Source organism: Lichtheimia ornata (genome assembly GCF_029851405.1).
Source record: "Lichtheimia ornata isolate CBS 291.66 chromosome Unknown scaffold00077, whole genome shotgun sequence".
In the NCBI taxonomy this organism is placed as follows: domain Eukaryota; kingdom Fungi; phylum Mucoromycota; class Mucoromycetes; order Mucorales; family Lichtheimiaceae; genus Lichtheimia; species Lichtheimia ornata.
In genome coordinates, this window is record NW_026695397.1 from 60,409 (window position 1) to 83,654 (window position 23,246).

Here is a 23,246-nt window from a genome sequence, read left to right on the forward strand (position 1 = left end):
TACCGAACATGTTAGCTCGAGCAGCACCTATAGGGCAAGACAAGCAGTGAGCGCTAATGGCAGCCTCGTTATCCGGCTTGGTGCACCGTAGGAGAGGGTGATGGCTTTAAGATAAGTTTATTTAAATGGCTACGAATTGAGCACGCGCTATTGATATCAGCTTTTTGCCCTAGCCCGATCTGAAAAGTTGGGGAACTAAAAACCTGGGTGAGGCTACAGGAAAAAATGTGGGGGAACAGGAAGGTGTGTAGTTTGGGAATTGGACACAAGAGATGCTGCAAGTGACAGTGGTGACAGAAGGTAAGTGGCGGCACGAGAAGCTAAATTGGTGGTTGGGGTGTCATTCAAATGGGAGCGTGAGCAAGTTGGTATAAAAGGGAAAACAAATAAAGGTGGATCCATCATATCTTGATATGAGTATCTTTGCAAGGACATGCGTAATGTTTATATCGTGAAACACCCATTGGATTGAAGGCCGAAGCAATTGCATGCAATACTCTTCCATGGAGAGAGGTGATAGTGCCCGAAGGCAACGGTTGCGTTGGCAACGTATCGCGACTTGTTGACGTTCTTATTGTTGGGAGAGAAGATGGGGATGGATCTTGAAGATGTTGTGGATCAATTGGGTTGAAGTTTTTGAGGCATACTAGCTATGTTGTTTGAGTTGCCGGGTCACATGGGTTACATAGTCTACATGAAGAAGGACGAACAACGTGGTTGAGCTAGAAATGAGATATTCGAGATTACTAAGCACAGTTAATGTCAAGGCACGGAGATAATCAAGCTACTTCACGGTGTGGTGTTCGTTGTTGGCATTGTAGATATAGGTATTGGAAACGGTGATTGGTGGGTTCGGGTTTAAAAATTAATCGCTGCATTGATGGGTAGTTTGTTCGTGTACTCCGAATTTTCAGGATAGATTGGGGAGCGTCCAGTTTTGAAGGAGGTTCGGGATGGTGGGGCATGGTGACGGAGTGGTATGAGTTGTAGGGCCTCTTTGCTAGAGAGGTGGTCGTGGTTGGCAACTGGGTTTGGGTGTCGGTAGTCTTTTTTACTGGTGATGGGAGCATGTGCGTGCAGTATTTTGTTTTTCAGGCTTTGGCGATTGTAGAGCATCGCCGAGTGCTTCGAAAGCTGCAATGGCGTTGTGGGTGCTTGGGATTCTTGGTGGGTTCGATGGGTAGTAAGAAGTACTGGATAGGGCGCTGATTGATCGAGACTTCAGCACATGGCGTCTTTGATCTTGCTTATGGGTGAGCTCTTTGCTGTTGTGGTTCTTGGCGGTATTTTGGTGAGTTCTCGGAAGATAATATTCTTCGTTTGCTATGAGTTTCGTACAGTAGTTGCGTAACAAACGATCTCTTCCTCTGAAGTCATTGGCCAAATATAAGTGCTAAATTTCGTTCTTGGAAGGCTTTACTGGAGTTGTCAGTGGCTTTCTGGGTGGTAATAGCAGACCTTTTAAAAGGCTATATTGGATCTTTGTGTATAACACAAAGTGATGATTGAGACCAGTATGGGGGAAATGGGGGAAGGGAGGAGAAACAAGAGAGTGAGAGGGTGACGGTTTTAAGATGTTTATTTAAACAGGCTACGAATTGAGCACGCGCTGATATCAGCTTTTTGCCCTAGCCCGATCTGAAAAGTTGGGGAACTAAACGAGGCTACAGGAAAAAAGGGGGAACAGAAGGTGTGTAGTTTGGGAATTGGTCACAAGAGATGTGCTGTAAGTGACAGTGTGGTGACACAGAAGGTGCAGTGTATACCAAAAGCTAAATTGGTGGTTGGGGTGTCATTCAATGGGAGTGTGAGCAAGTTGGTATAAAAGGAAAACAAAATAAGGTAGGATCCATCATATCTTGACATGAGTAGTCTTTTTGCAAGGACATGCGTAATGTCGGTATTCGTGAGCCATCCATTGATTTGAAGGCCGAAGCAATTGTAGCTGCATCATGGGAGAGAGGATAGTGCCCGAAGGCAACGGTTGCGTTGGCAACGACGACTTGTTGACAGTTCCGTTGTTGGGAGAGAAGAGTAGGATGAAGATGCTGTGACTCAATTGGGCTGAAGTTTTGCGCACACTAGCTTATGTTGTTTGAGTTGCTGGGTCACATGGGTTACATAGTCTACATGAAGAAGTAGACCAACAACGTGTCGAGCTGGGAATGAGATATCTAGGACACGGTTGGGGTTAATGTCAAGTGACGATAATCACGCACTTCATTGCGTGGTGTTCGTTGTTGGTACTTGTGTATAGGTATTGGAAACGGTGATTGGTGGGTTCGGGCTTTCTTGAAAAATTGACCGCTGTACGATGGTGGGGGGTTGTTCGTGTACTCCTGAATTTTTCAGGGATAGATTGGGGAGGTTGTCCAGTTTTGCAGGAGGTTCGGGATGGTGGGCATGGTGACGGAGTGGTAGCGAGTTGTAGGGCCTTCTTTACAGAGAGGTGGTCTTGGTTGGCAACTGGGTTTGGGTGTCAGTAGTCTTTTTACTGGTGATGGGAGTGGTGGCATGCAAGTAGTATTTTGTTTTTCAGGCTTTGGAGCAGATTGTAGAAGATCGTTGAGTGTTTGGGAAGCTTTCGTAATGGTTAGGTGCTTGGATTCTTGTGGTTCGATGGGTAGTAAGAAGTACTTGATGAGGCTGATTGATCGAGACTTGTGCTACGTGGCGTCTCTGATCTGCTTATGGTGAGCTCTTTTTGCTGTTGTGGTTCTTGGCGGTATTTGGCGAGTTCTCGAAGATAATATTCTTCGTTTGCTATGAGTTTGCATGTGCAGTTGCGTAACAAACGGATCTCTTCCTCTGGGCTATTGGCCAAACATAAGTGCTACTCGCCCTTGGAAGGCTTTAATGGAGTTGTCAGTGGCTTTCTGGGTGGCATGGTATGGACCTTTGGGTGGCATGGCATGGACCTCGTGTATAAATACGTGCGATGATTGAGACCAGTATGGGGGAATGGGGGAAGGAGGAGAAACGGGAAGAGATGAGGGTGACGGCAAAGCTTCTGCGTACGAATCTTGTCAGTACATGGGTTTCCATGGAAGCTAATTTGCCACCTTATCATTTATATACTTATTACGCATTCATGAGCTTCACTAACAGTACTCTAAGAGCTATACTTTGATGTTGGAGAGATGACGGATAATCTACAGCATACGTCAAGATAATACCATGGAGCAAGGCTTTCTTTGTAATCAATCAACGTTGAAGGTTGCTTTTGATCATATCATTTATCACGTGGTTACAATAGTGTTCTGCATCAGGCGGTGAAAAAGGCAAGTTGGGCAGAGCAAAATTTGGGTATCCCTTTCACGTCTACTCTTCTTTCTCTTCATTTGCATTTCACTCCACTGGACAATGACATCCACTGCAACTTCATCGCTACGATTTATTCTCAAACGATGACAGCACGTACATGGCACCTTGTGGCACCTCATTCTTTACGCGTCGTGCAGCGAACATGCAAAGAAACTAGCGATCGGGTTCTTTTTCAAGGTTGGTGACAACGAGCAACTACTTCCAGGGGATGTCATTCTTGCGTACTATTGCAGCAGCATGTTGATCAGCTTTATCCATCACACAACAGCCATGTCATATAATCATTACTGTCACCTCTTTGGATCTACAACGCAAGACTTGTTGATTAACGGACCTTACAATGAAACAGCAACAGCACAATGCGGATGGTATGGAAATACGATTTTTATTTGAGGTAATGATGGTGTTGAGAAGCACCCTAGGTAAAAATGTTCATTATGGGATGCATCGCATGCAAGTGCGCTTACGGTGGAAGGCGTGTAATGACAACAGGATCAAGAGACTTTCCCTCGGTTATATCATGCCAAGAATGTTATTGTACCACACAACGGGATTCACTGTCGATGATGCTACCTTACCAGACGATGCTGTAACATGCGATGTCAAATGGGGACCTGCTTCGACATGACATTCACGTACTACCATATCACTCAAGATTCCACTTGAAGGATCACGACACATGACTCAAATCGACAAGGTTGGTAGCTGTGGCAAAGGATTACATGAAGATCGGGCCTGACCCTTGGATGTGTTTTTGGATACGCGATGACAGCGGTGATGATTGATTGTCAATGAATATGGATCATTCAAGAGAACAAAAATGAGAAGGGTTGCTTGTGGATTGGACAATGAGGAGATCAATTATGAACATCAGGAACCACGCCCGGCAAATTTGGTGATTGCATGCATGGCTGCGGTTCTTAGTACGTGATTGAATGATGGGACCCAATAATGACACCACAAACAATGGACAACAACGGCATCAATGGCGTCGCATTCTGATCACGTTCCATCGTCATTTTGGCTGCTGCTGGTACAGTAGATCCAAGGCGTCGTCATATCGATTCATCCCATCATCTAGTTCATTCAACGTTGTGTTCATCGCCCACACGACATGACATCATCAGCAATATAGTAGACCCGTACTCTTGACTCTATTACACGCAATGGATCATACGTGAATAAAACATGCTGAGTGATACCTTCCAGTTGGCAGCGGTTTATAGCAATTCGATATAAGCTGTTTAATGTTTACAAGACGATGATTCTGCATTTGGTCATGCGAGGAGCGTCATAATTGATGTCAATAGGATAAACGTTGACTTGAATAAAAATAAAGAGATCTTCAATACGTGACAATAATGTGATTAAGTCACTGTGAACGTCTTCCATATATCAAGCTCCCTTCCTTCTTGACTTTATCATGATGACAACCACCTTTATTAAAACCAGCTTTGATAAAAAAAAGCTTTGCGAGGCATAGCACGAAAATTAAAGATAGCTCGTATGTCGATAATAAACGCACGTAGAAGACAAGTCATTGCCCATGCATGACCCAAATGGGGGTGGGAATGGAGTTGGTCATTAGAATGGGAAGGGTGTAGTGTGGGTGGTGCATATGTATGAGGCTACAAAACTTCTTCTAGTATACCATCATTTCTTTGGTTGCTATGCTACAGCGAATGTATCTTTCAATGTCTTTTGTGTTGATGCACGTGATCTTTTCTAGCTAAAAAATAGTGCCCAGCTCACGGATAATCTTTTTACTGCACACACTCTCTCTTAATACTATGCTTGAAAATAAAGGGATGACATGTCAGCGACAACCTCGTTGCCATCTTTGAAAAGTTACGCTGACAAAAAATAATACCCATCATCTTCATACTGAGCACGACATGGAATGTCAAAAATTTATTGGGGTGGGTAAGTGCAGGGCGAAAAGAGGAGGAGGATGGTAGTGGCTGGTAAGCCCAGGGGCGCGAGGATGATGATGATGATGGTGGTGGTGGGGAGGGGGAGGTTGTAAAATTTATAAAACCATCAGGTTGTGAGTGTGGGAAACCACCCGGTTGTCCATGCGGGAAAACCACCTCCTTGTAAATGTGGCAAAACGACCTGGTTCTAACGCGGTAAACCACCTGTTCGTTCAAGGGCTCGTCGATGTCGTTCACACGCCTTGATCCCACCACGGCGCGTCGTCCTCTTCATTCTTCAGTGGCAAGGTTGATCTCATCACTACTGCTGTATTCATTACTATCACTGCTGCTGTCATCATCATTGGTGCTGATGATATTATAGAAGTTACAATGCTTTGGATTAATGACTACACGAGTAAAGAAAAGTGAACAAAAAAAAATACGACAAGGGCCATTTAAGCACTTACTTTTCATAATGACTGAAAGAAAGAGTCATCTTTGTTCTTTACACACGCGATTCTTCTCCACATGTGGGAAGCACCAACACCCAAGATACAGTGGGCTGACAACTCTCAAATAGACATTGCCAGCTCTATTACAACAATCAATCAGTCAAGAGGATTTGCATAAGAAGGGTGTGGATGTTACATACCTTGTGGCTTTCTTCCTCAACACAGGCGTCTCCTCTTCGCCGATGTAAATGTGAAGGACATATTTTCCCGTTGTTGCTGTGGTTGAGCTCCTTGTTGATGCCCTTGGTCTTGGGTACCACTGCGACTTGTCTTCTTGTTCTTCTTCTTGGGGTATACAATGTCGATAGTGGATTCCTTTGCATTAATGACTATACGAGTAAACAAAAGTGAACAAAAATACTAGGATCATCCAAGCACTTACTTTTCGTAATGCTCGAAAGAGTCATCACTTGTTCTTTACGCGATTCTTCTCCGCATGTGGGAAGCACCAACACCCAAAATATAGTGGGCTCATAGCTCTCGAAGATACATTGCCAGCTCTATGACAACAATCAATCAGCCAAGGAGATTTATATAGGAAGGGTGTGGACGTTACATACCTTGTGGCTTTCTTCCTCAACACAGGCATCTCCTCTTCGCCGATGTAAATGTGAAGGCCATATTATCGCCACCGTGCGGGCTGTAGTAGACCACCAAACCCAGCGTTGCATATGCACATCGGGACGTAGCTATATCAAAAAAGGATTATGAGTATGAACTTCATCAAGCGACATCATTGGAGTTTACCTTAATAAAAGAGCCAAACACCAAACGGCAACAATGACAATGAATGTAGGATAACAGAGAGCACTAAAGATAATCACACATTTAGCCCATGGATCGTCCGCAGAAGCTATCCACCATGGCATACCCACGTCAACTTGGTCTTTGAAGGTGTTAGGCATCCAAAGGAGATATGATGGAAAGAAAGAGATACGTGAGAGTAAAACGATGGGCGACAACATCCATCTTGTTTATATGTGGATGGTGGGCGTGGGGATTTCTGTGACCACAACATCTATCACCAAACAATGGCAACAATCAAATCCTTGCTGTGGTCAACCGAACAAAATTAGTCCTTGGTGAGGATGTTGGTTGTGATCGTGCTTTTCAAAATGTGAGGTGGATGGCGCCTTCATCAATAACATAATAAGCATGCCGACAGTTGAGAATCACCAATGCCTATCGTCTATCAGCATGGGGAATTAGGAAGCTCCAATAAATGGAACGTGACCACGGGGACAAAAGGCGTCTTGATACGATGACGCAAATGATCCAATCTCGCTTTTCCAACCTTGAATATCTTTTCTATTCCCCCTTCCAATCCAGAAACCAACCAAGTGATCCACATCTCGCACATATGAGCTGATAGTATAATACCCTTCTAAACATCATGCTGAATCCAATTTTCATTCAATAATAAAGTCGAAGAATAGCATATGGTAGCGTGGATGTTTATCAAGTAGATAGGATAAAGGAACAACATTGCAAATTGAGTAAGATACGGGGAATGATAACGTAGAGACAACAGGGATAATTGTGACATTGTGTACTTGGTTGCTGCCGTCATGAGCATCCTTCATCCATGATTGGAAAATAGCTGCTGCATGCATTGACGCAAGTATTCCAATACCATCCATGGCTGTCAAAGATCAAGCCTTCTCGTCAATCCCACTCGATCCATCATCACCCTCAGCCGTATCCACGCGACATGATCCATCATTCCTGCTGACAGCGCGCCGAGTAACCAAAGTAACGTTCCAGGGTTTCCAGTGTTTGCATCCAATCATCCATAACCGAAAAGACCTCTGTGATCGCTGCTGATACGCTTTCCTTTTCGTATCCGGCTGCTGGTATCTCCCTTTCTCGATCATTCCTATCGCAGCTCAACCAGGTGAAGATCGCTTGTATTGCGGCACACTCGATAGCTGACATGGAACCCCATCCATAGGAATCCATATGTATTGAGGCCAAGTTGTTACACGTAAATAAAGCTGCTTGTGTACAATGACTAGCTGCTGTTCACGTAGAAAACGGCTGCAAGAAACTTGAGACAATGGAGTAAAGACGTTGCTAATGGCAACTGCTGGTGTGTTTGGTCGTGTAGAGAACGGTACAAGAACGTGTGCTGTAGTAGAGTGACAAGATTGTGAACGCTGTATGAGGCATTGCAATAAAGATCTTGCTAATAGCAACTGCTGGAACGAACGCTGTTATGATTGCTCGTTGCAGAGGAGTGTACAAGAGAAGCTGTAGTGCCATAGAAACGCGGCTGGTGCAGTGGAGCGTATACGCCATGGACTTGCCATTCAGTCAAAGACAATCGGATCAAGACAGCTGTGGGATTGACATGATGGGTTGAAGCAGGACAATCGTTCGCAGGTGATGGTTGTACTTGAATGTGCTAGGAGTTGAGAATGGGAGGAAGAGACGGGAACCATGGAGAGGAAGACCTGGAAATCAAATAGATTTTTCTCATGTTCGATGATACTTCTGTGCATGAGCGTTTTCCAGTCAAATACTCTCGGATCATAAAAGTTGAAGGATGGACATGATGGGCTGGAGCAGGGCAATCGTTCATATGCATTGAATTGGGCAACAAAGATAATTGGGGGGAATGGGCTATCAAGTAGCAGTTTACATGATGGATGATACTTCTGTGTGTGAGCGTTTTTCAGTCAAATCCCATCGGATCAAGAAAGTTTAATGATGGAAATCATGAGCTGGAGCAGAACAATCGTTCATATGCATTGGGTTGGGTGACAATGGAGAATGGGAGGACTGGGTTATTAGCTGGCTTTAGGAACTATACCTAAATAGTGTATAAGTATCATGCATCGCCCGTGCTGACTGACTCAAGTTACACAACACGCCCCTCTGCATCTTTGGCTCTATTATAGTCATACTACTTGACAATGAACAAAGACCTCTTTTCATATAGCATCACGCTTACAGCATATGTAAAACATAAAGGTGCCCGTATCTCTAAACTTTACAATCAAACGTGGGGTCTTTAATAGAACAAAGCTGCTCGGCGGGGTGAAAGCGATCTTGTGTCAAAGTATGAAGTTCATCGTGGCCATTCCCAACTTCACCCAATGTCGCCACCAGCCAAAAAATATTTTCGTCGTCGTCGAAAAAAATTCAAGAGGTCGACCCGATTCCAATTTGGCTGGTGGCGACATTGGCCAAATCTGGGATTGGCTACCTTGATCGTCAAACTTGCACACAAGGTGCTCTACTCTCCGCCGAGCAACATGGTTCTATTAAAGACCTCACGCTTCATTGCAAAGTTTAGGGATACAGGCACCTTTATGTTTTACATATGCTGTAAGCGTGATGTTATATGGTTTTTGTTCGTTGTCAATTAGCTAGACCCTGAGAGGCCAAAGATCCAGGAGGACCTCTTTGCGTAACTCAGCTGGTTAGGTTTAAAGGGTCAATATTTTGGTAAAGATGCATGAAGCAGCTCTATCCACTACACGCCTACAGTAAGTTCCGCCTATGGTAGTCCTATGGAATGGGTTGTCTTATATAAAGTTGCATAGGACAGCGTTAGCTGGTGGAACTTGTCGTAGGTAAGTATGGTATTTTCATGTACTCATCAACCGCATTGTCATTATCTTCAAAATCATAGGCTGCCAAAGATAATACCCATCACGTTTGATATATACAGAGCAAAGTACTACATGTATTAGAAATGAAAAAATTATTGGATGGAACAACGGAATGATGGTGGAGGTGATGATGTGGATGATGGTGGGGGTGATGATGTGGATGATGGTGGAGGTGACGATGTGGATGATGGTGGAGGTGACGATGTGGATGATGGTGGTGGTGATGATGTGGATGATGGTGGGGGTGATGATGTGGATGATGGTGGAGGTGACGATGTGGATGATGGTGGTGAAGATGGATGTTGTTGTTGTTGTTGTTGTTGTTGGCCTTGCTCTTCGACCCGAGTGGTCTCAGAATTTTCATCATCATCATCATCATCATCGTCAGAGCCATCGTTGCAATAATAGACGGTGTAAAATGTGCAGTGTTTTGCGTTGATTACTACACGAGTAAAGAAAAGTGAACAAAAAATACCATAAGAATCATCCAACACTTACTCTCCATTGTTGTTGTGTGAAAGAAAGGTGCTGGAATAATTCTTGGACAACATTCTTTTTTATACATACGAGTGTCAATGACGTTGTGCTTTGCATCATGCTATCACCCGATGTCATTCACCCCGCACACACACACACTGAAAATGATCAAATCCATGTACCCACCTATCATATTCTACACGCCATGAATGGCATTCGATTTATAACTTGATACGTGCCTTTTGCTTCTGAAAAAAGGGGAGGGATGTCTTTAACCACGTATATGCACGCGTGCGTATACCCATGTCAATCGAAACTTTGTTCACATAAGACACCTTTATTCGTATGGCACAAGGTACACACATATCATGATGGGCTACATTTATTAGCTAGCATCTCCTTTCATAGGCTACGTGGATATAGCGATGAGCAATATCGAAGGGTAGATGGCATATAAAGAGCATCGATTGAAATAAACGCAAGCATTGAAATACAAATTGGCAACATAAACAAAAGCTGTACCACTTTAGGATAAAGGCGGATGGAGTTTATTCGTGCATATCCCTTTGAGCTGACTATCCAATGATCCATCCATGCAGAGGGAAATGCAAGAGCTTGGTGATGTTGGCGTATCATCTCCTTGTCGTTACCCCAAGAGCCATGTGAAAGTGATGGCGGAAGATGTCTCCAAGCCCTGTTGAGGTGGTTGTATAATGTCAGGTGGTAATCCAAAGGATCATCCTTGTCGTTACCCCGAAAAGAGACGGTGGAAGATGGTTGCATAATAAATCCATACACTTGCTCCTGATGATGCTGCTGTCTTTGTATGGTTGCATAAGCGTGCAAGCGTATTGTAAGATCATTATCCCATAAGCTGTTGAAAATAACTACGCTCCTTGCATAACCAAGCGTAGAAGGATCATCGTCTTGTAAACATTAAACCGTCAAAGCGAATTGCTGTCAGCTGCTGCAAACTTGAAGGTATCGAGCATGTTGTATTTCACAAATGATCCTTAGCTGCAAGAGGATCAATAGTACAGGTGTGATGTGTTGCTGATGACGTCGTATCGAGTGGTGATGAACACAATGAAGAATGAGCTAGATGACGGGATGAATTGATATAGGGTGCTGGCTGATGATGACTTGGGTCCATTGTATCCGGAGCTGATGAAATGACGATGGTACATGATCAGAATGCGAGGTCATTGTTGCATTTGTTGTGGTTTCATTATTGGTTTCCATCAATCAATCGAATACTCAGAACTGCTGCCGTGCATCCAATCACCAAATTTGTCGGCTGTGGTTCCTGATACTCATGATTGATCTCCTCATTGTCTCATCCACAAGCAGCTCTCCCATCTTTCTTCTCTTGAAATGATCCATATCCATTGGCAATCAACCATCATCGCTGTCGTCGCGTATCCAAAAGCACATCCAAGCGTCAGGTCCGATCTTCATGTATGTACTCCTTTGCCACAGCCAACCTTGGCGATTTGAATCATGTGCCGCGATCCTTCAAGTGGAATGTTGAGTGATATGGTAGTACGTGAGTGCAATGTTGAGGATGTTGAGGTCAAATACGAGGGCCGCCTTCTAAGTTGCAGCATTGTCTGGTAAGGTAGAACCGGTGTGTGGTACAATAACATTCTTGACGTGCTAGTGACATAACCGAGGGAAAGCCTCTTGATCCTGTTGTCATTACACACCTTCCATCGTAAGCGCACTTGCATGTGATACATCCCATCCCATAATGAACACGCTTACCTTGGATGCTTCTCATAGCACCCTTGTCTCAAATAAAACCGTATCTCCATGTCATCCATATCGTACTGCTGCTGTTTCACTGTAAGGCCCGTTAATCAACAAGTCTTGCGTTGTGGATCCAATACCATGCGTACCATTTTGAGTCAACGTATAGCAGTCTTGTTGCTGCCACAGGCACCATAATCAACGTATCCAAGCTACAATAAATGCAATGTAAGATAACAAGGACAGCATCCGCTTTTCGTGTAGACATACCCAAAGTAACAATCTCGTTGATGACAACCATAAGAATACAGACGACACACGACGCCCACTTTGGACCTTGTATAAGCGAGAGAACAGAAAGCTACATGTAATCTTTAGTATCTCAACGTCCAACTTGAATAATAAAGCAATGCAGCCATTGAACGTACTTGTTGTAGTATTACAATGAGAGCTTGAGTCATGGGTAGATTGCACGCGTACTTGTTGTTGAATGTCTGCAACTGGAAAGTGTTGCCGTTGACCACATGTTCACCCCAATTGACGCTGTACATTGTAAGGAATGCCAGCCGTTAATGCGTTGTAGTTTGTAAATGGAGACAAGCTTACCTTGCTTTGTAAAGTGGGAGTGAAGAAAGAAGGGGTTCTTTGTTATTCCTCTCAGTGTTCCCAATTTGTGCATTACGCGCCACCCCGCTTGTTGCTACGTACAGCTGCTGTTGTGAAGATGTACCTCAACAAAAGCCTATGCACTTGGATCAATAACAACGACCGTTACTCGAGATTGGAATTGAACACATTCCTTGTAATTTAAGCTATACATCATTCTCCTGTGGCGGGATTGGCGTCTATCAAGTCCGTGCGCTCTTATAACTTATGCAGATCAACTCCTGGATTTGTGCAGCTAATGCATGACTCCCCTACCAAACATACAAAATGCTCCTGCATAAGTTCATTGTCATTGTCATAATGAATAGATTTTTCATTATTGGATTCTGTTTACTTACGTACCTTCGCAAAAGGCAATCATCATCATCATCCATTTGTGCAGCAACCTGTCAAGGACGTGTCTGTGTAACCACCACGTGCCATTTCACTCAGCTCTCCATCTTTCCGTTAATGCAGCCGACACCATCCACTAGGAAAAAGCAACTCCATCACGCTTACAGCATAGGTAAAACATGAAGGTGCCTGTATCTCAAAGCTTTACAATCAAATGTGGGGTCTTCAATATAATCATGTTGCTCGGCGGGGTGTGTGCACCTTGTGCGTTGGGTGGAGTCGATCGAAGAGGCTTGTTGACGTGTTATGACGTACTTGGCATGCTTGCTTAAGTCCATGCCTCTCACCACTCGTCATAGTCGCCGGCCACGTAATATGATCAACACTGCACCTTCATCGTCGTCATTGCCTTTTTCACAGCCGTCCCTGTCCCAAACCCAAATATACATAGCACACTACCACCCTACCACCACCATGATCATCATCATCGTCATTATCATCATTATCATCGCTGCTATCTTCGTCATCAGTTACAAAAATCCACATCCACATCAATACCCACCTTTCTTTGTTGTCAAACACGGCTTTAATAAATGATAGCTTCATCACTAATATATCACACACTCTGCTTAAGTGCATTCCCTCCTCTTTTTCACCATGACGAAATATAATACAATAGAGTAAGCATGAGTAACTACTAAGAATTAAGCATGAATATAGGTCTATTTATTTTTGCTTTCGCTTAAAGCCGCGCTTTGAAATGGAAATAGCAAAGTGCTTAGTGGTTTCCTGATACCATTGTTGTAAAGGACAATCTCCTTGGTATCTGCCTGGCTCAGGTTGCCAAGCTGTGACCAATGGAAATGGCTTGGGAAGAGGAGGACTTCAATACCATATAGGTAGACCAGCCAAATCAGGGTACGCCCACCATTGTTAACCTTTGTGGTAAAGGACTCAGATGGCTCCTTACCCTTTTGAAAGACTGGTGATAAGCTATTTCGTAAGAAATTAGCATACACTTGCAAAGGATAAATAGTATGCTTGATCTCGTAATCATCCTTGTCTTCAACATCTACCTTATTCTTGACCTTCAGGTGACGTGAGCTATTGATCACACAGAACAAAATAGCCTTCATATTCTCTAGGAATGCTGCAGTTCCTGGGGTCACCATTCCAGCAACAGTCAATGAATCAAGGTCCCTTGTATGATACCATGTGATATCTTCGAGCTTCGCATCAATCAAACCAGGGAAAAGCTTTAAATTGGTAAGCTCATTCCTTAAAAGCCCACAGATGGCTTCATCCACCTCCTGAACAGGACCTTGATGTGCAAGAAAGGTATAAACTAAAGGGGGAAAAGAGAAGATTAATACTGATAGAAAGAAACAGTAGCAAATCCAATACTTACAGCGAGTTTTCTTCTCACTTTCAGGGACCTCAGGGACCTCAGGACTAACCTTGCGCTTCTTGACTTGAGGCTGTGCATGGTAATAGAGAGGAGCTGGGGGACTATCCACATTTGGTGGGCAAGGGGCCAAAGGATGGACCAGTGCTTGATGAGTGGATGGCAACTCAGGAGCAGGGAGATTAAACTTCAGTTGCTAAATGGAAGCGATATAAAGCCAAAAGAGTTTTGTGGGTAATGTAAAACAAGCAGCAAAGCAAGCAAAAGATTATACATGAAAGGCCAAGTGAGGTGTGATGTGATGTTACTATACTACAAGGTGAATGATATGGAATGTGAATGTCGTTATACAATGCTCGACGTGTACAAAAAAATCGTTGCTGTGATATATGGAGATAGAGTGTGTGTGTGTATGTGAGCTGTAAAGCGAGATGGATAACGAAAATGTCCGTGAGACTAAGAGAAAGGACGCAAATTTTATTTTTGGATGACTACGCGTTGTGTATATAGATGTGATGATGCAATCATGCTGAGTGTGAAAGATGATGGGGATTAGATCTTCAGAATACGAAAAAAATGGTCGTTGTTGCATGAATTATCCAGCGGTACGCATGATTGTTTGCTCAGCTCCTTCCATAAATCGATCCAAATTCCATAGAAACATACTCTTCTTGTTGAATCATGTATATGGCCTCGATAATCTTCTTCCGTTTACTAAAACATTTTCGCTCTAAAAAACACATGTGTTAGGCACAGTGTTGTGTGATTGGAATTGCGATGGATCAAGACCTACCTTTGGTACTGCCTCGCTATTTTGCATGATACTTTTTTCCCACTCTTCGATCCTTTCATCATCACCATAACCACATGTCTGATATCCATCTTGGCATGAATCGATGCAATTCGGGGTCGTGAAATAGATCATGATTGAATAGACTCCAACAAAGCAAACCGGGAAATGTGCGCAACACCCTTCTTGTATAATTTGCCTTCATGTACAAAGAATCCTTGACTCATTTTCCGGATCTTGTCCCGATCTCGTTGCCCAAAATGCCGAGGTAACTTCAAGCTTGACAAATACAAGACCAACGCTTGGTAAAGCCCAACATCAAAACCTCCCCATGAGGCATTGTACATGACAACCACTTGAAGAAATATCACACGTAACTTTTGTAACAAAAGTAAAAAGCCTTGAGCGCAAATGGTTTGGGGCATCCATCGCCAAATTCAACAAGACCCAACCAGTATTCAACTTTGTGGCCATCAGCGGCGGAAACCGTTCATTGTCCTTATCACTCATTTGCTCGTCGAAAGTCTTGCTATACACCACAACATCGAGATACACGTTGATAGCATCTCTGAAAACGGTATCATAGCACTCTTCCAAGCACCTGGACTGTCCTTAAGACCCATAGCAAGCCTTGTCCATCTCCATTGCGAATAGCCTCCACAATTCACGACAAATCCGGTCAAGTCTCATGACTCTTCATGTAATTGCAACTGCCAGAGCCCCTTTAAAGCACTTCGCATCGCCCAATCTTGTAAAAAGCTCATGTATGTTTTGGGATCGGATATCCAGAATCAACCGTAGCAGCATTGACCGGTTTGTAATTGAATACCAATCGATAAGGATCCTTGGCACCTAAGCAATCTTGCTGGTCTTGATCCCTTACGTCTTCAACGCCCTTACGCCTCAGCATGTTCAATGGTTCCATCAACAAAGAGAAATGCGGTAAAAAGCGGCGACAATACTGGAGAGATCCAATGAAACGTGATAATTCCTCCTTGTCTTGCGGTATGGGCCAATTGATAACCTTCACCACCTTCTTGTCAAGCATCTCGAATCCACCCTTTCCCACTTGGCTAGAGAGCAGATCGACAATTGCACTGATGTGTTGGCCAATTGATGAATAACTTAGTGGATACGGGCTGCCATCATGTTGTTGCATTTTGGGATCAAGGAAGCAGTATTAACCATCTTCGTATTCTTCTTTCAATTCATACACCAATGCTACATATCATCAGACGTTTAGTTATCTTGAACAATATCACTGTATCCATGATCCACTAACCTTAAACTGTTGCTGCTAAGGGGTATCTGTACCTTTGGGCCGAATACGATGATTACTGGTCTTCTGGTATGTGGCATCAAGGTGTGAATATGCCTCTACTCATGGATGAGGTGGATGTGTATTTGCAACTGAAGACAAAGATGGCATCGGAAACGGCAGCAATGATGACGATGATAATGGATGATGGATGATGATGATGGTGTTGTGTTGTCTACGTTTGGAGTTGTGGCCGAGGACAAGGACGGCAGTAAAAAAAGGCAATGACAACGATGAACGTGTGGTGTGGACAATATTATGCGATCGACAACAACACAATGGGAGGCATCGTCTAAAGCAAACAGTGTCAGGTACGTCACGTCAATGTCTACGTGTCTCCATGGCAACGACCCAACGCTTACAACAAAGACTAAAGTGGAATCTGATGGATGGATGACTTGAGGAGATACAAAGAAAGTCAAGCTGCCGTCATGAGGAAGACACCACTAGAACACAGGCATCGATGTGTGAAGTAGGTAGGTAGGTTTTTGTACAGAGCAAGAGGTTATAAAATGCGTGGAGCGGAGCACTCCCGCGCTCATTCAAGACGAACAATGGATTATTTTGAGTCGGGTCACGAATAAGCGGTGTGAATCGGTTCAGTGATCCAGCCACGGGCCTCCCATTTATCGACCAAGTTTAGAGATACAGACACATTTATGTTTTACATATACTCTATAAGCGTGATGCTATATGAAGAGTGGCTTTTGTTCATTGTCAAGTAGCTAGACCCTGAGAGGCCAAGATGCAGAAGGGCGTGTTTGTATAACCCAGCTCGTTAGGTAGACCTGGAAGGGTCAACCCATTGGTGGAAAGATGCATGATGCAGCTCCATCCACTATACGCCTACAGTAAGGTCCGCCTATGATAGCCCTATCGATGGTTTGTCTTATATAAGGCTGCATAGGATAGCGTTAGCTGAAGTTTGCCTTAGGTAAGTATGGTATATCCATGTACTCATCAACCCCATTGTCATCATCAAAGATAATACCCATCACTTTTGATAATATATGCAAAGCAAAGTATGACATGTATTAAAAAAATGAAAAAAAATCATTGAGTTGGAGGAGGGGATAATGTTGGTGGCGGCGATGATGCGGATGGTGATGCAGATGGCGGAGGAGGAGATGAGGGAGGATTCTGTTGTTGTTGTTCGACCCACTCTCTCGTACGGCGGCTGGCCTCAGTGGTCGAATCAATCTTTGGCGTATTGTGATCGTCATCTTCATCGTCAGAGCCATCATTGTAGTTGATGATATAGAAGGTACAGTGCTTTGGATTAATGACTACACGAGTAAAGAAAAGTGAACAAAAAGTGCGACAAGGGCCATCCAAGCACTTACCCTTCATGATGGAGTGAAAGAGAGATGCTGGGGTAATTCTTGGACAACATTCTTTTTTATACATACGAGTGTCAATGACGTTGTGCTTTGCATCATGCTATCACCCGATGTCATTCACCCCGCACACACACACTGAAAATGATCAAATCCATGTACCCACCTATCATATTCTACACGCCATGAATGGCATTCGATTTATAACTTGATACGTGCCTTTTGCTTCTGAAAAAAGGGGAGGGATGTCTTTAACCACGTATATGCACGCTTGCATATACCCATGTCAATCGAAACTTTGTTCACATAAGATACCTTTATTCGTATGGCACAAGGTACACACATATCATGATGGGCTACATTTATTAGCTAGCATCTCCTTTCATAGGCTACGTGGATATAGCGATGAGCAATATCGAAGGGTAGATGGCATATAAAGAGCATCGATTGAAATAAACGCAAGCATTGAAATACAAATTGGCAACATAAACAAAAGCTGTACCACTTTAGGATAAAGGCAGATGGAGTTTATTCGTGCGTATCCCTTTGAGCTGACTATCCAATGATCCATCCATGTAGAGGGAAATCCAAGAGCTTGGTGATGTTGGCGTGTCATCTCCTTGTCGTTACCCCAAGAGCCATGTGAAAGTGATGGCGGAAGATGTCTCCAAGCCCTGTTGAGGTGGCTGTATAATGCCAGGTGGTAATCCAAAGGCCCATCCTTGTCGTTACCCCGAAAAGAGACGGTGGAAGATGGTTGCATAATAGATCCATACACTTGCCCCTAACGATGCTGCTATCTTTGTAAGGTTGCATAAGCGTGTAAGCCTATTGTAAGATCATTACCCCATAAGCTGTTGAAAATAACGTTCCTTGCATAACCAAGCGTAGTAGGATCATCGTCTTGTAAACATTAAACGGTCAAAGCGAATTGCTGTCAGCTTCTGCAGTATTTCACAAATGATCCCCAGCTGCAAGAGCGTCAAGAGTACCGGTGTGCCGTGTTGTTGATGACGTCGTAGCGAGTGGTGAATGTCGAGGACCTTGTGATCATCATCTTCCCACATTTTCTGGTAAGGTAGCATCATCCAAAATGGATCTCGGTGTGTCGTACAGCCTTCAACTCGAGCATGCATGATCCATATTGTAAAATCCTTTGGCCAAGTAAATGAGACGCTGTATATAACCCTCGGCCGCATTCCTGCTGACGACATGAGAAGTAAGCACCGTAGCATTCACCTTGACGGCATCCATCCATACCTCCCATACTGTGCCTGAAGCAGCCATAGAGTTGCCGCTCATACTATGCATTGCAAAGATCGCTTGTATTGACGTATACTTGATAATGGATATCAATGGCACCATCCGCCTTGAGCATAATGTAATAGGATCCCACTAAACAATATACATTGTTATCATCTATCACTTTCCAAGTAGAGTGATCCATTCGCTTTTTACCTGGGTGAACAACCTCCTGTAGTAGGCTGCTGTTTGGATAACGGCTCGTAAAAGTTGAGACGATATTGCTCGAAGCATGACCAAAGTTGTTGTGGGAGATAGATGCTGCTATCGTCAACATGCTGTAGTATCACGCCGGGAAAACCACCCCTCTTGGAACCTGTTGCTCGTCGTCATCAAGCTTGAAAAAGAACTCCAACTCCAGCAACATCCCAGGATTTCTCATTACTGCCCTTGATTGCATCCATCCATAACCATTGCAAATCCAATACGTTGATTGTTATCGCTGCTGATATGCTTCCTTTTCTCGATCACTTTTTCCAACGCATCTCAACCAGGCGAAGATTGATTGTATTGCAGTGTAGTTGATAGCTGATATGGCACCCCATCCATGAGATCCATATGTATTGAAGCAAGTTGCTACACGTAAATAAAACTGCTTGTGTACAATGGCTAGCTGCTGTTCACGTGAAAAAGGTTGCAAGACAAGTTGTTGCAAGTAAAGAGGCTGCTTGAGACAATGAAGACCTCGCTAATAGCAACTGCTGGAATGAATGCTGTTACGTTTGATTGTGGTCGAGGAGTGTGCAAGAGAGCGTGCAGTGTCAAAAGACCCGTGCGTTGTAGAAGAGTGACAAGAAAGCTGCGTACACGCCATGGAGTTGCCCATTCAGTTGAAGGCAATCGGTTCAAGACAATTGCAGGGTTGACATGATGAGTTGAAGCAGGACAATCGATCGCAGGAGGTAGTTGTACACTTGAATGGACCAACGGTTGAGAATGGGAGGAAGAGGAAAGGTGGAAGAAGTGGACATTAAATAGGTCGGGCACCTCTTGTATAAATGCATGAATACTTACTGTACATCAAATCCTTGATATTGAGATTGCCCCTCTCGAACCTGAAACTTTCACACAATGTGCTCTGGGACATGCTGATCAACATTGTTATCATAAAGCCACCACGATTCATTATGAACATTTCGAGAAGCAGGTACCTTCATGTTTTACCTATACTGTTGAATAAGCGCGATGGCGCTGTTTGCTACTAATTGATTGTGCCGAGAATACTATAGGCAAGAGGTGGTGGTTACATGCGTCGTTGACAGGTTGCTATCTGAATGGGATGATGGTTGCCTTTAGAAAGGTATGTAAATCAAGTTACCATACTAACTCAGCAAAATACAACACCAACAATCGATGTTACTAGTGGATCGGGGCTGCATCATCGTCATGGCCTAATGCGTATGTATACTAAAAATCTTGACAACATACGTTACGTTGAATGGTAATAGAGGGCGTCAGCGTTAATGTGCCCTATATAGGGAAGAGTAACACAGCTCGAAAGTTACATATTGTATGCGAGATCACCACTTGGATCGATAAAAACAACTCAAGCAATAGGGAGGGAAAGCAACAGGGATGCTTACAACATAGTTGGCAATGAATGGATTTTGCATCCTTAGCCTATTATCCGCGCCAACCTTGCTAAATAAGAGGCGCTCTACAATGTCGTTGATTACTCAGAAAGAGCGATCACGTTGGTCTATTGTTAATCCATCGACCAATGTACAAGCAACCTGCCAATGTATTATACCCACGATGGATGTAGCAGTAGCACAAAGATAGGGACAGCCACGTAGCTAGTTGACATTACAAATTTTCGATCTTCATGTTGTATCTTAATTATATTACAAAAAGCATGGTGACTATTACAATTCTTTTTACACAAGCTCTACAATGCAGCTTAAGCCGTAGTGGTCTATGCATCGATGTGTAAGCCCAACCTTGTGTCAAAAGAGGATCCATTTTCACTTACCTGAAATCTGGGTGAAGGGGATGGCTTCACGTTCGCTGGTGTCAAGCTCCTTGTTATCCTTTGTGAGGAACTTTTCGACTGTAATGTTATGCACTGCCACATCATGTGAGTATCGATCAGCCCACAGAATGCGATCAATGCTTTGCACCGTCAAAAGTTGATCCCAATGGGTGAGCACGGTTTCGGCGGGTATTAAATCATCCCCTTTTTGTGCTGTTGCATTTCTCACAAAGTCACCAAATGTAACAGGATGGTATCCAAATTGCTGGTATGCAACGTCGTGCAAGGTGTCAATACGCCAATCTGGGTCCGAGTACATGGTTTGATTATCGATTTGAATCCCTGTGCCGTTCAAGACTTGCATCATCATGGTATAAGCTTGTGAGCTGGCCACAGAAGGTTTTCGTTTATCCTCATCCTTGTGGGCAGCGGCATCAATGTTGAGATCACCCATGATCAATACTGGGCTGCCATCATCCCTTGCCGTGTTGCGAATAAAATCATGCACCAACGCAAATTGTGAAAGTCGTACAAGGGTATCCTCTTGATTAAGCGCACCTGCTTCATCATACGATGCTTGCGTATGGGTCGTATACAAATGCACTGTGCGTGTCGCATTGAGTTGTACCAACGCATGCAATGCACCTTTTTTGGATAGCCAATCGGCATGAATACCCCGTGGAAATTCGAGTGTGTCGGCTTGCTTGATAGGAAATCGCGACAAGAGCAATAAACCACCATCCGCTGCAAGTTCCCATGGGTAATGTCTTGGCGATGCGACTTGATAGTTGAAACCCAAGTTGCGAGCTTCCACAGCTAAACGATCAATGCGACGATTGGCAAAGGCAAAAGCTTCTTGAATGGTAATGACATCATAGTGTGGCAAGATGTACTTGATAATATAATCCAAACGTTGTTCCTTGTAATCCGACTTGTTGTTCTTGACCCCTGGTGGTCGCATGAAAATATTCAGTGTCAGGAACCGCGCTGTGGAATTGGTGGATTTGTCGGGCAATGTAGGTGGTGGTAATTCGGCAGGTCGAAAGTAAAAGTAACCAAATAGAAAATAGCTGATGGTGCTTATCAGCAAGAAAATTAAACAGCAACAAAGCGTACAACGACTACTACTCGTACTACGGCGACGACCAACAGATGATTTGGTTTGCCCTTTTCTTTTCAAGAGTGACTCGAGTCGCTGTCTCCAAGACAATGTCCTTTTCCTCGCGTTGCTATGACTACCGCCACCACCACTACTACTCGCTAAGAGAGGGGCGTCGTCGTCGTCGTCGTCATGGAAACGATCCGGGTTGAAAATGGACTCATGCCCGTCATGGTCGTCATGGAATTTATCGGCATCGAGCAATTCCAGTTCTTCCTCGTCAAAGCGATCTCTCTCGCGGCGCATACTTGCAACAAACCCTGTTGTTGGATGTAAAATGTTTATTCCCGATTATGTATGTGAGGGGAACTGGGTATATTATTCACCCGTGGTCTCCGGCATCTCATTCCCGATGAATTATTATGAAATGCAGTATCCATGTTGGAAGAGGAGGATGGCAAGTACACTATCTATCATCACTCATTTGTGGTAAAAAGGGAAAAAGGGCTAATCCAGCTGACCTACTCACGGGGGTGGACTTTTTAATCCACCATTTCTCCTAATAACAAATATGCGCCTCCTTCTTTTCTCTTTTTCTTTTTTTTTCAACTCGCTCTTTTTGTATACATGGAACAACATCATCAGCTACCAGGGAGTTTCTATTCAAAAAAGGACGATTCAGCAGCAGCAGCAACATCCAATTTACCGCTTGCTATCATATCATCCGTACTTTTTCCACATGCTGAAAGTTTTCTACTATGTGGTGGTGATACGACTCTAAGCGGTGGTGGTGGTCGTGGTGATGATGGGTCCACAAATTTGCCTGGTGCATGGACACAAGAGAATAGCAGCATATTAGACGAGCAACAAGATGATCCACCCAATACTGAATCGATTGCTGAGCTACGTCGTACGGTGGAGCAACTTCGAAAGCGAGCTGAGCAATTAGAATATGCTGATAAGATGGTCAAGAAGGGCATTCAAGTGGTAGCACAGAAACGTGTTCTTGTACAGCAAAAATCGACATGGGACTGGTGCGATACAAGTGGCGGTAGTGACCAAGAACAGCAGGATCATCAGCTGCAGGATCAAGTGGGTCCCGTGACAGATGAAACAACTGATGGCTGGGTGTGGGTAGAATCGCATCGTGTGGCTGCATGAATCATCCATCCCGTATACATAGCTTGCACATATTTATACATATATACATATCAACATGAATGTAAAGTACACAACAATGACTTGTTTGTCGTATGCAGTGCTTTTGAAAAGAGGAATACGTCATCTTTATGTAGAGGTGTAATAGTAGTAGTAGTAGTAGGGGGAGGTTGAATAACATAGATAACGTAATGGGTTATATATGTGCAAAGAGGGTAAAGTGATATATATCCATGCATGGATGGCAGTAAATAGTGGTTGTGTTATACAG

General features: G+C 43.8%; 8 protein-coding genes across 8 annotated transcripts; 1 reads left to right on the forward strand and 7 right to left on the reverse strand.

The window, feature by feature from the left end:
* Positions 1-2,593: 2,593 nt before the first annotated feature.
* Positions 2,594-4,005, reverse strand: O0I10_010832 (uncharacterized protein; the record flags this gene model as incomplete). The annotated part of the gene is made up of 3 exons (XM_058490806.1): positions 2,594-2,813; positions 3,664-3,742; positions 3,903-4,005. The coding sequence occupies 3 exons, from the start codon at positions 4,003-4,005 to the stop codon at positions 2,594-2,596; spliced, it is 402 nt and encodes a 133-aa protein (XP_058338418.1).
* Positions 4,006-9,461: 5,456 nt separating this feature from the next.
* On the reverse strand, positions 9,462-9,874 carry O0I10_010833 (uncharacterized protein; the record flags this gene model as incomplete). The annotated part of the gene is made up of 2 exons (XM_058490807.1): positions 9,462-9,811; positions 9,868-9,874. 2 exons carry the CDS (start codon positions 9,872-9,874, stop codon positions 9,462-9,464), a joined length of 357 nt encoding a protein of 118 aa, XP_058338419.1.
* A 3,442-nt stretch (positions 9,875-13,316) lies between these two features.
* Positions 13,317-14,924, reverse strand: O0I10_010834 (uncharacterized protein; the record flags this gene model as incomplete). Its single annotated transcript, XM_058490808.1, has 3 exons — positions 13,317-13,939; positions 14,003-14,195; positions 14,793-14,924. 3 exons carry the CDS (start codon positions 14,922-14,924, stop codon positions 13,317-13,319), a joined length of 948 nt encoding a protein of 315 aa, XP_058338420.1.
* A 625-nt stretch (positions 14,925-15,549) lies between these two features.
* On the reverse strand, positions 15,550-15,948 carry O0I10_010835 (uncharacterized protein; the record flags this gene model as incomplete). The annotated part of the gene is made up of 1 exon (XM_058490809.1): positions 15,550-15,948. One exon carries the CDS (start codon positions 15,946-15,948, stop codon positions 15,550-15,552), a length of 399 nt encoding a protein of 132 aa, XP_058338421.1.
* Positions 15,949-17,160: 1,212 nt separating this feature from the next.
* On the reverse strand, positions 17,161-17,457 carry O0I10_010836 (uncharacterized protein; the record flags this gene model as incomplete). Its single annotated transcript, XM_058490810.1, has 2 exons — positions 17,161-17,393; positions 17,451-17,457. 2 exons carry the CDS (start codon positions 17,455-17,457, stop codon positions 17,161-17,163), a joined length of 240 nt encoding a protein of 79 aa, XP_058338422.1.
* Positions 17,458-18,563: 1,106 nt separating this feature from the next.
* On the reverse strand, positions 18,564-18,980 carry O0I10_010837 (uncharacterized protein; the record flags this gene model as incomplete). The annotated part of the gene is made up of 2 exons (XM_058490811.1): positions 18,564-18,839; positions 18,903-18,980. The coding sequence occupies 2 exons, from the start codon at positions 18,978-18,980 to the stop codon at positions 18,564-18,566; spliced, it is 354 nt and encodes a 117-aa protein (XP_058338423.1).
* A 1,643-nt stretch (positions 18,981-20,623) lies between these two features.
* On the reverse strand, positions 20,624-22,123 carry O0I10_010838 (uncharacterized protein; the record flags this gene model as incomplete). The annotated part of the gene is made up of 2 exons (XM_058490812.1): positions 20,624-20,661; positions 20,719-22,123. The coding sequence occupies 2 exons, from the start codon at positions 22,121-22,123 to the stop codon at positions 20,624-20,626; spliced, it is 1,443 nt and encodes a 480-aa protein (XP_058338424.1).
* Positions 22,124-22,444: 321 nt separating this feature from the next.
* O0I10_010839 (uncharacterized protein) lies at positions 22,445-22,978 on the forward strand (the record flags this gene model as incomplete). The annotated part of the gene is made up of 1 exon (XM_058490813.1): positions 22,445-22,978. The coding sequence occupies one exon, from the start codon at positions 22,445-22,447 to the stop codon at positions 22,976-22,978; it is 534 nt and encodes a 177-aa protein (XP_058338425.1).
* Between the last annotated feature and the right edge of the window lie 268 nt (positions 22,979-23,246).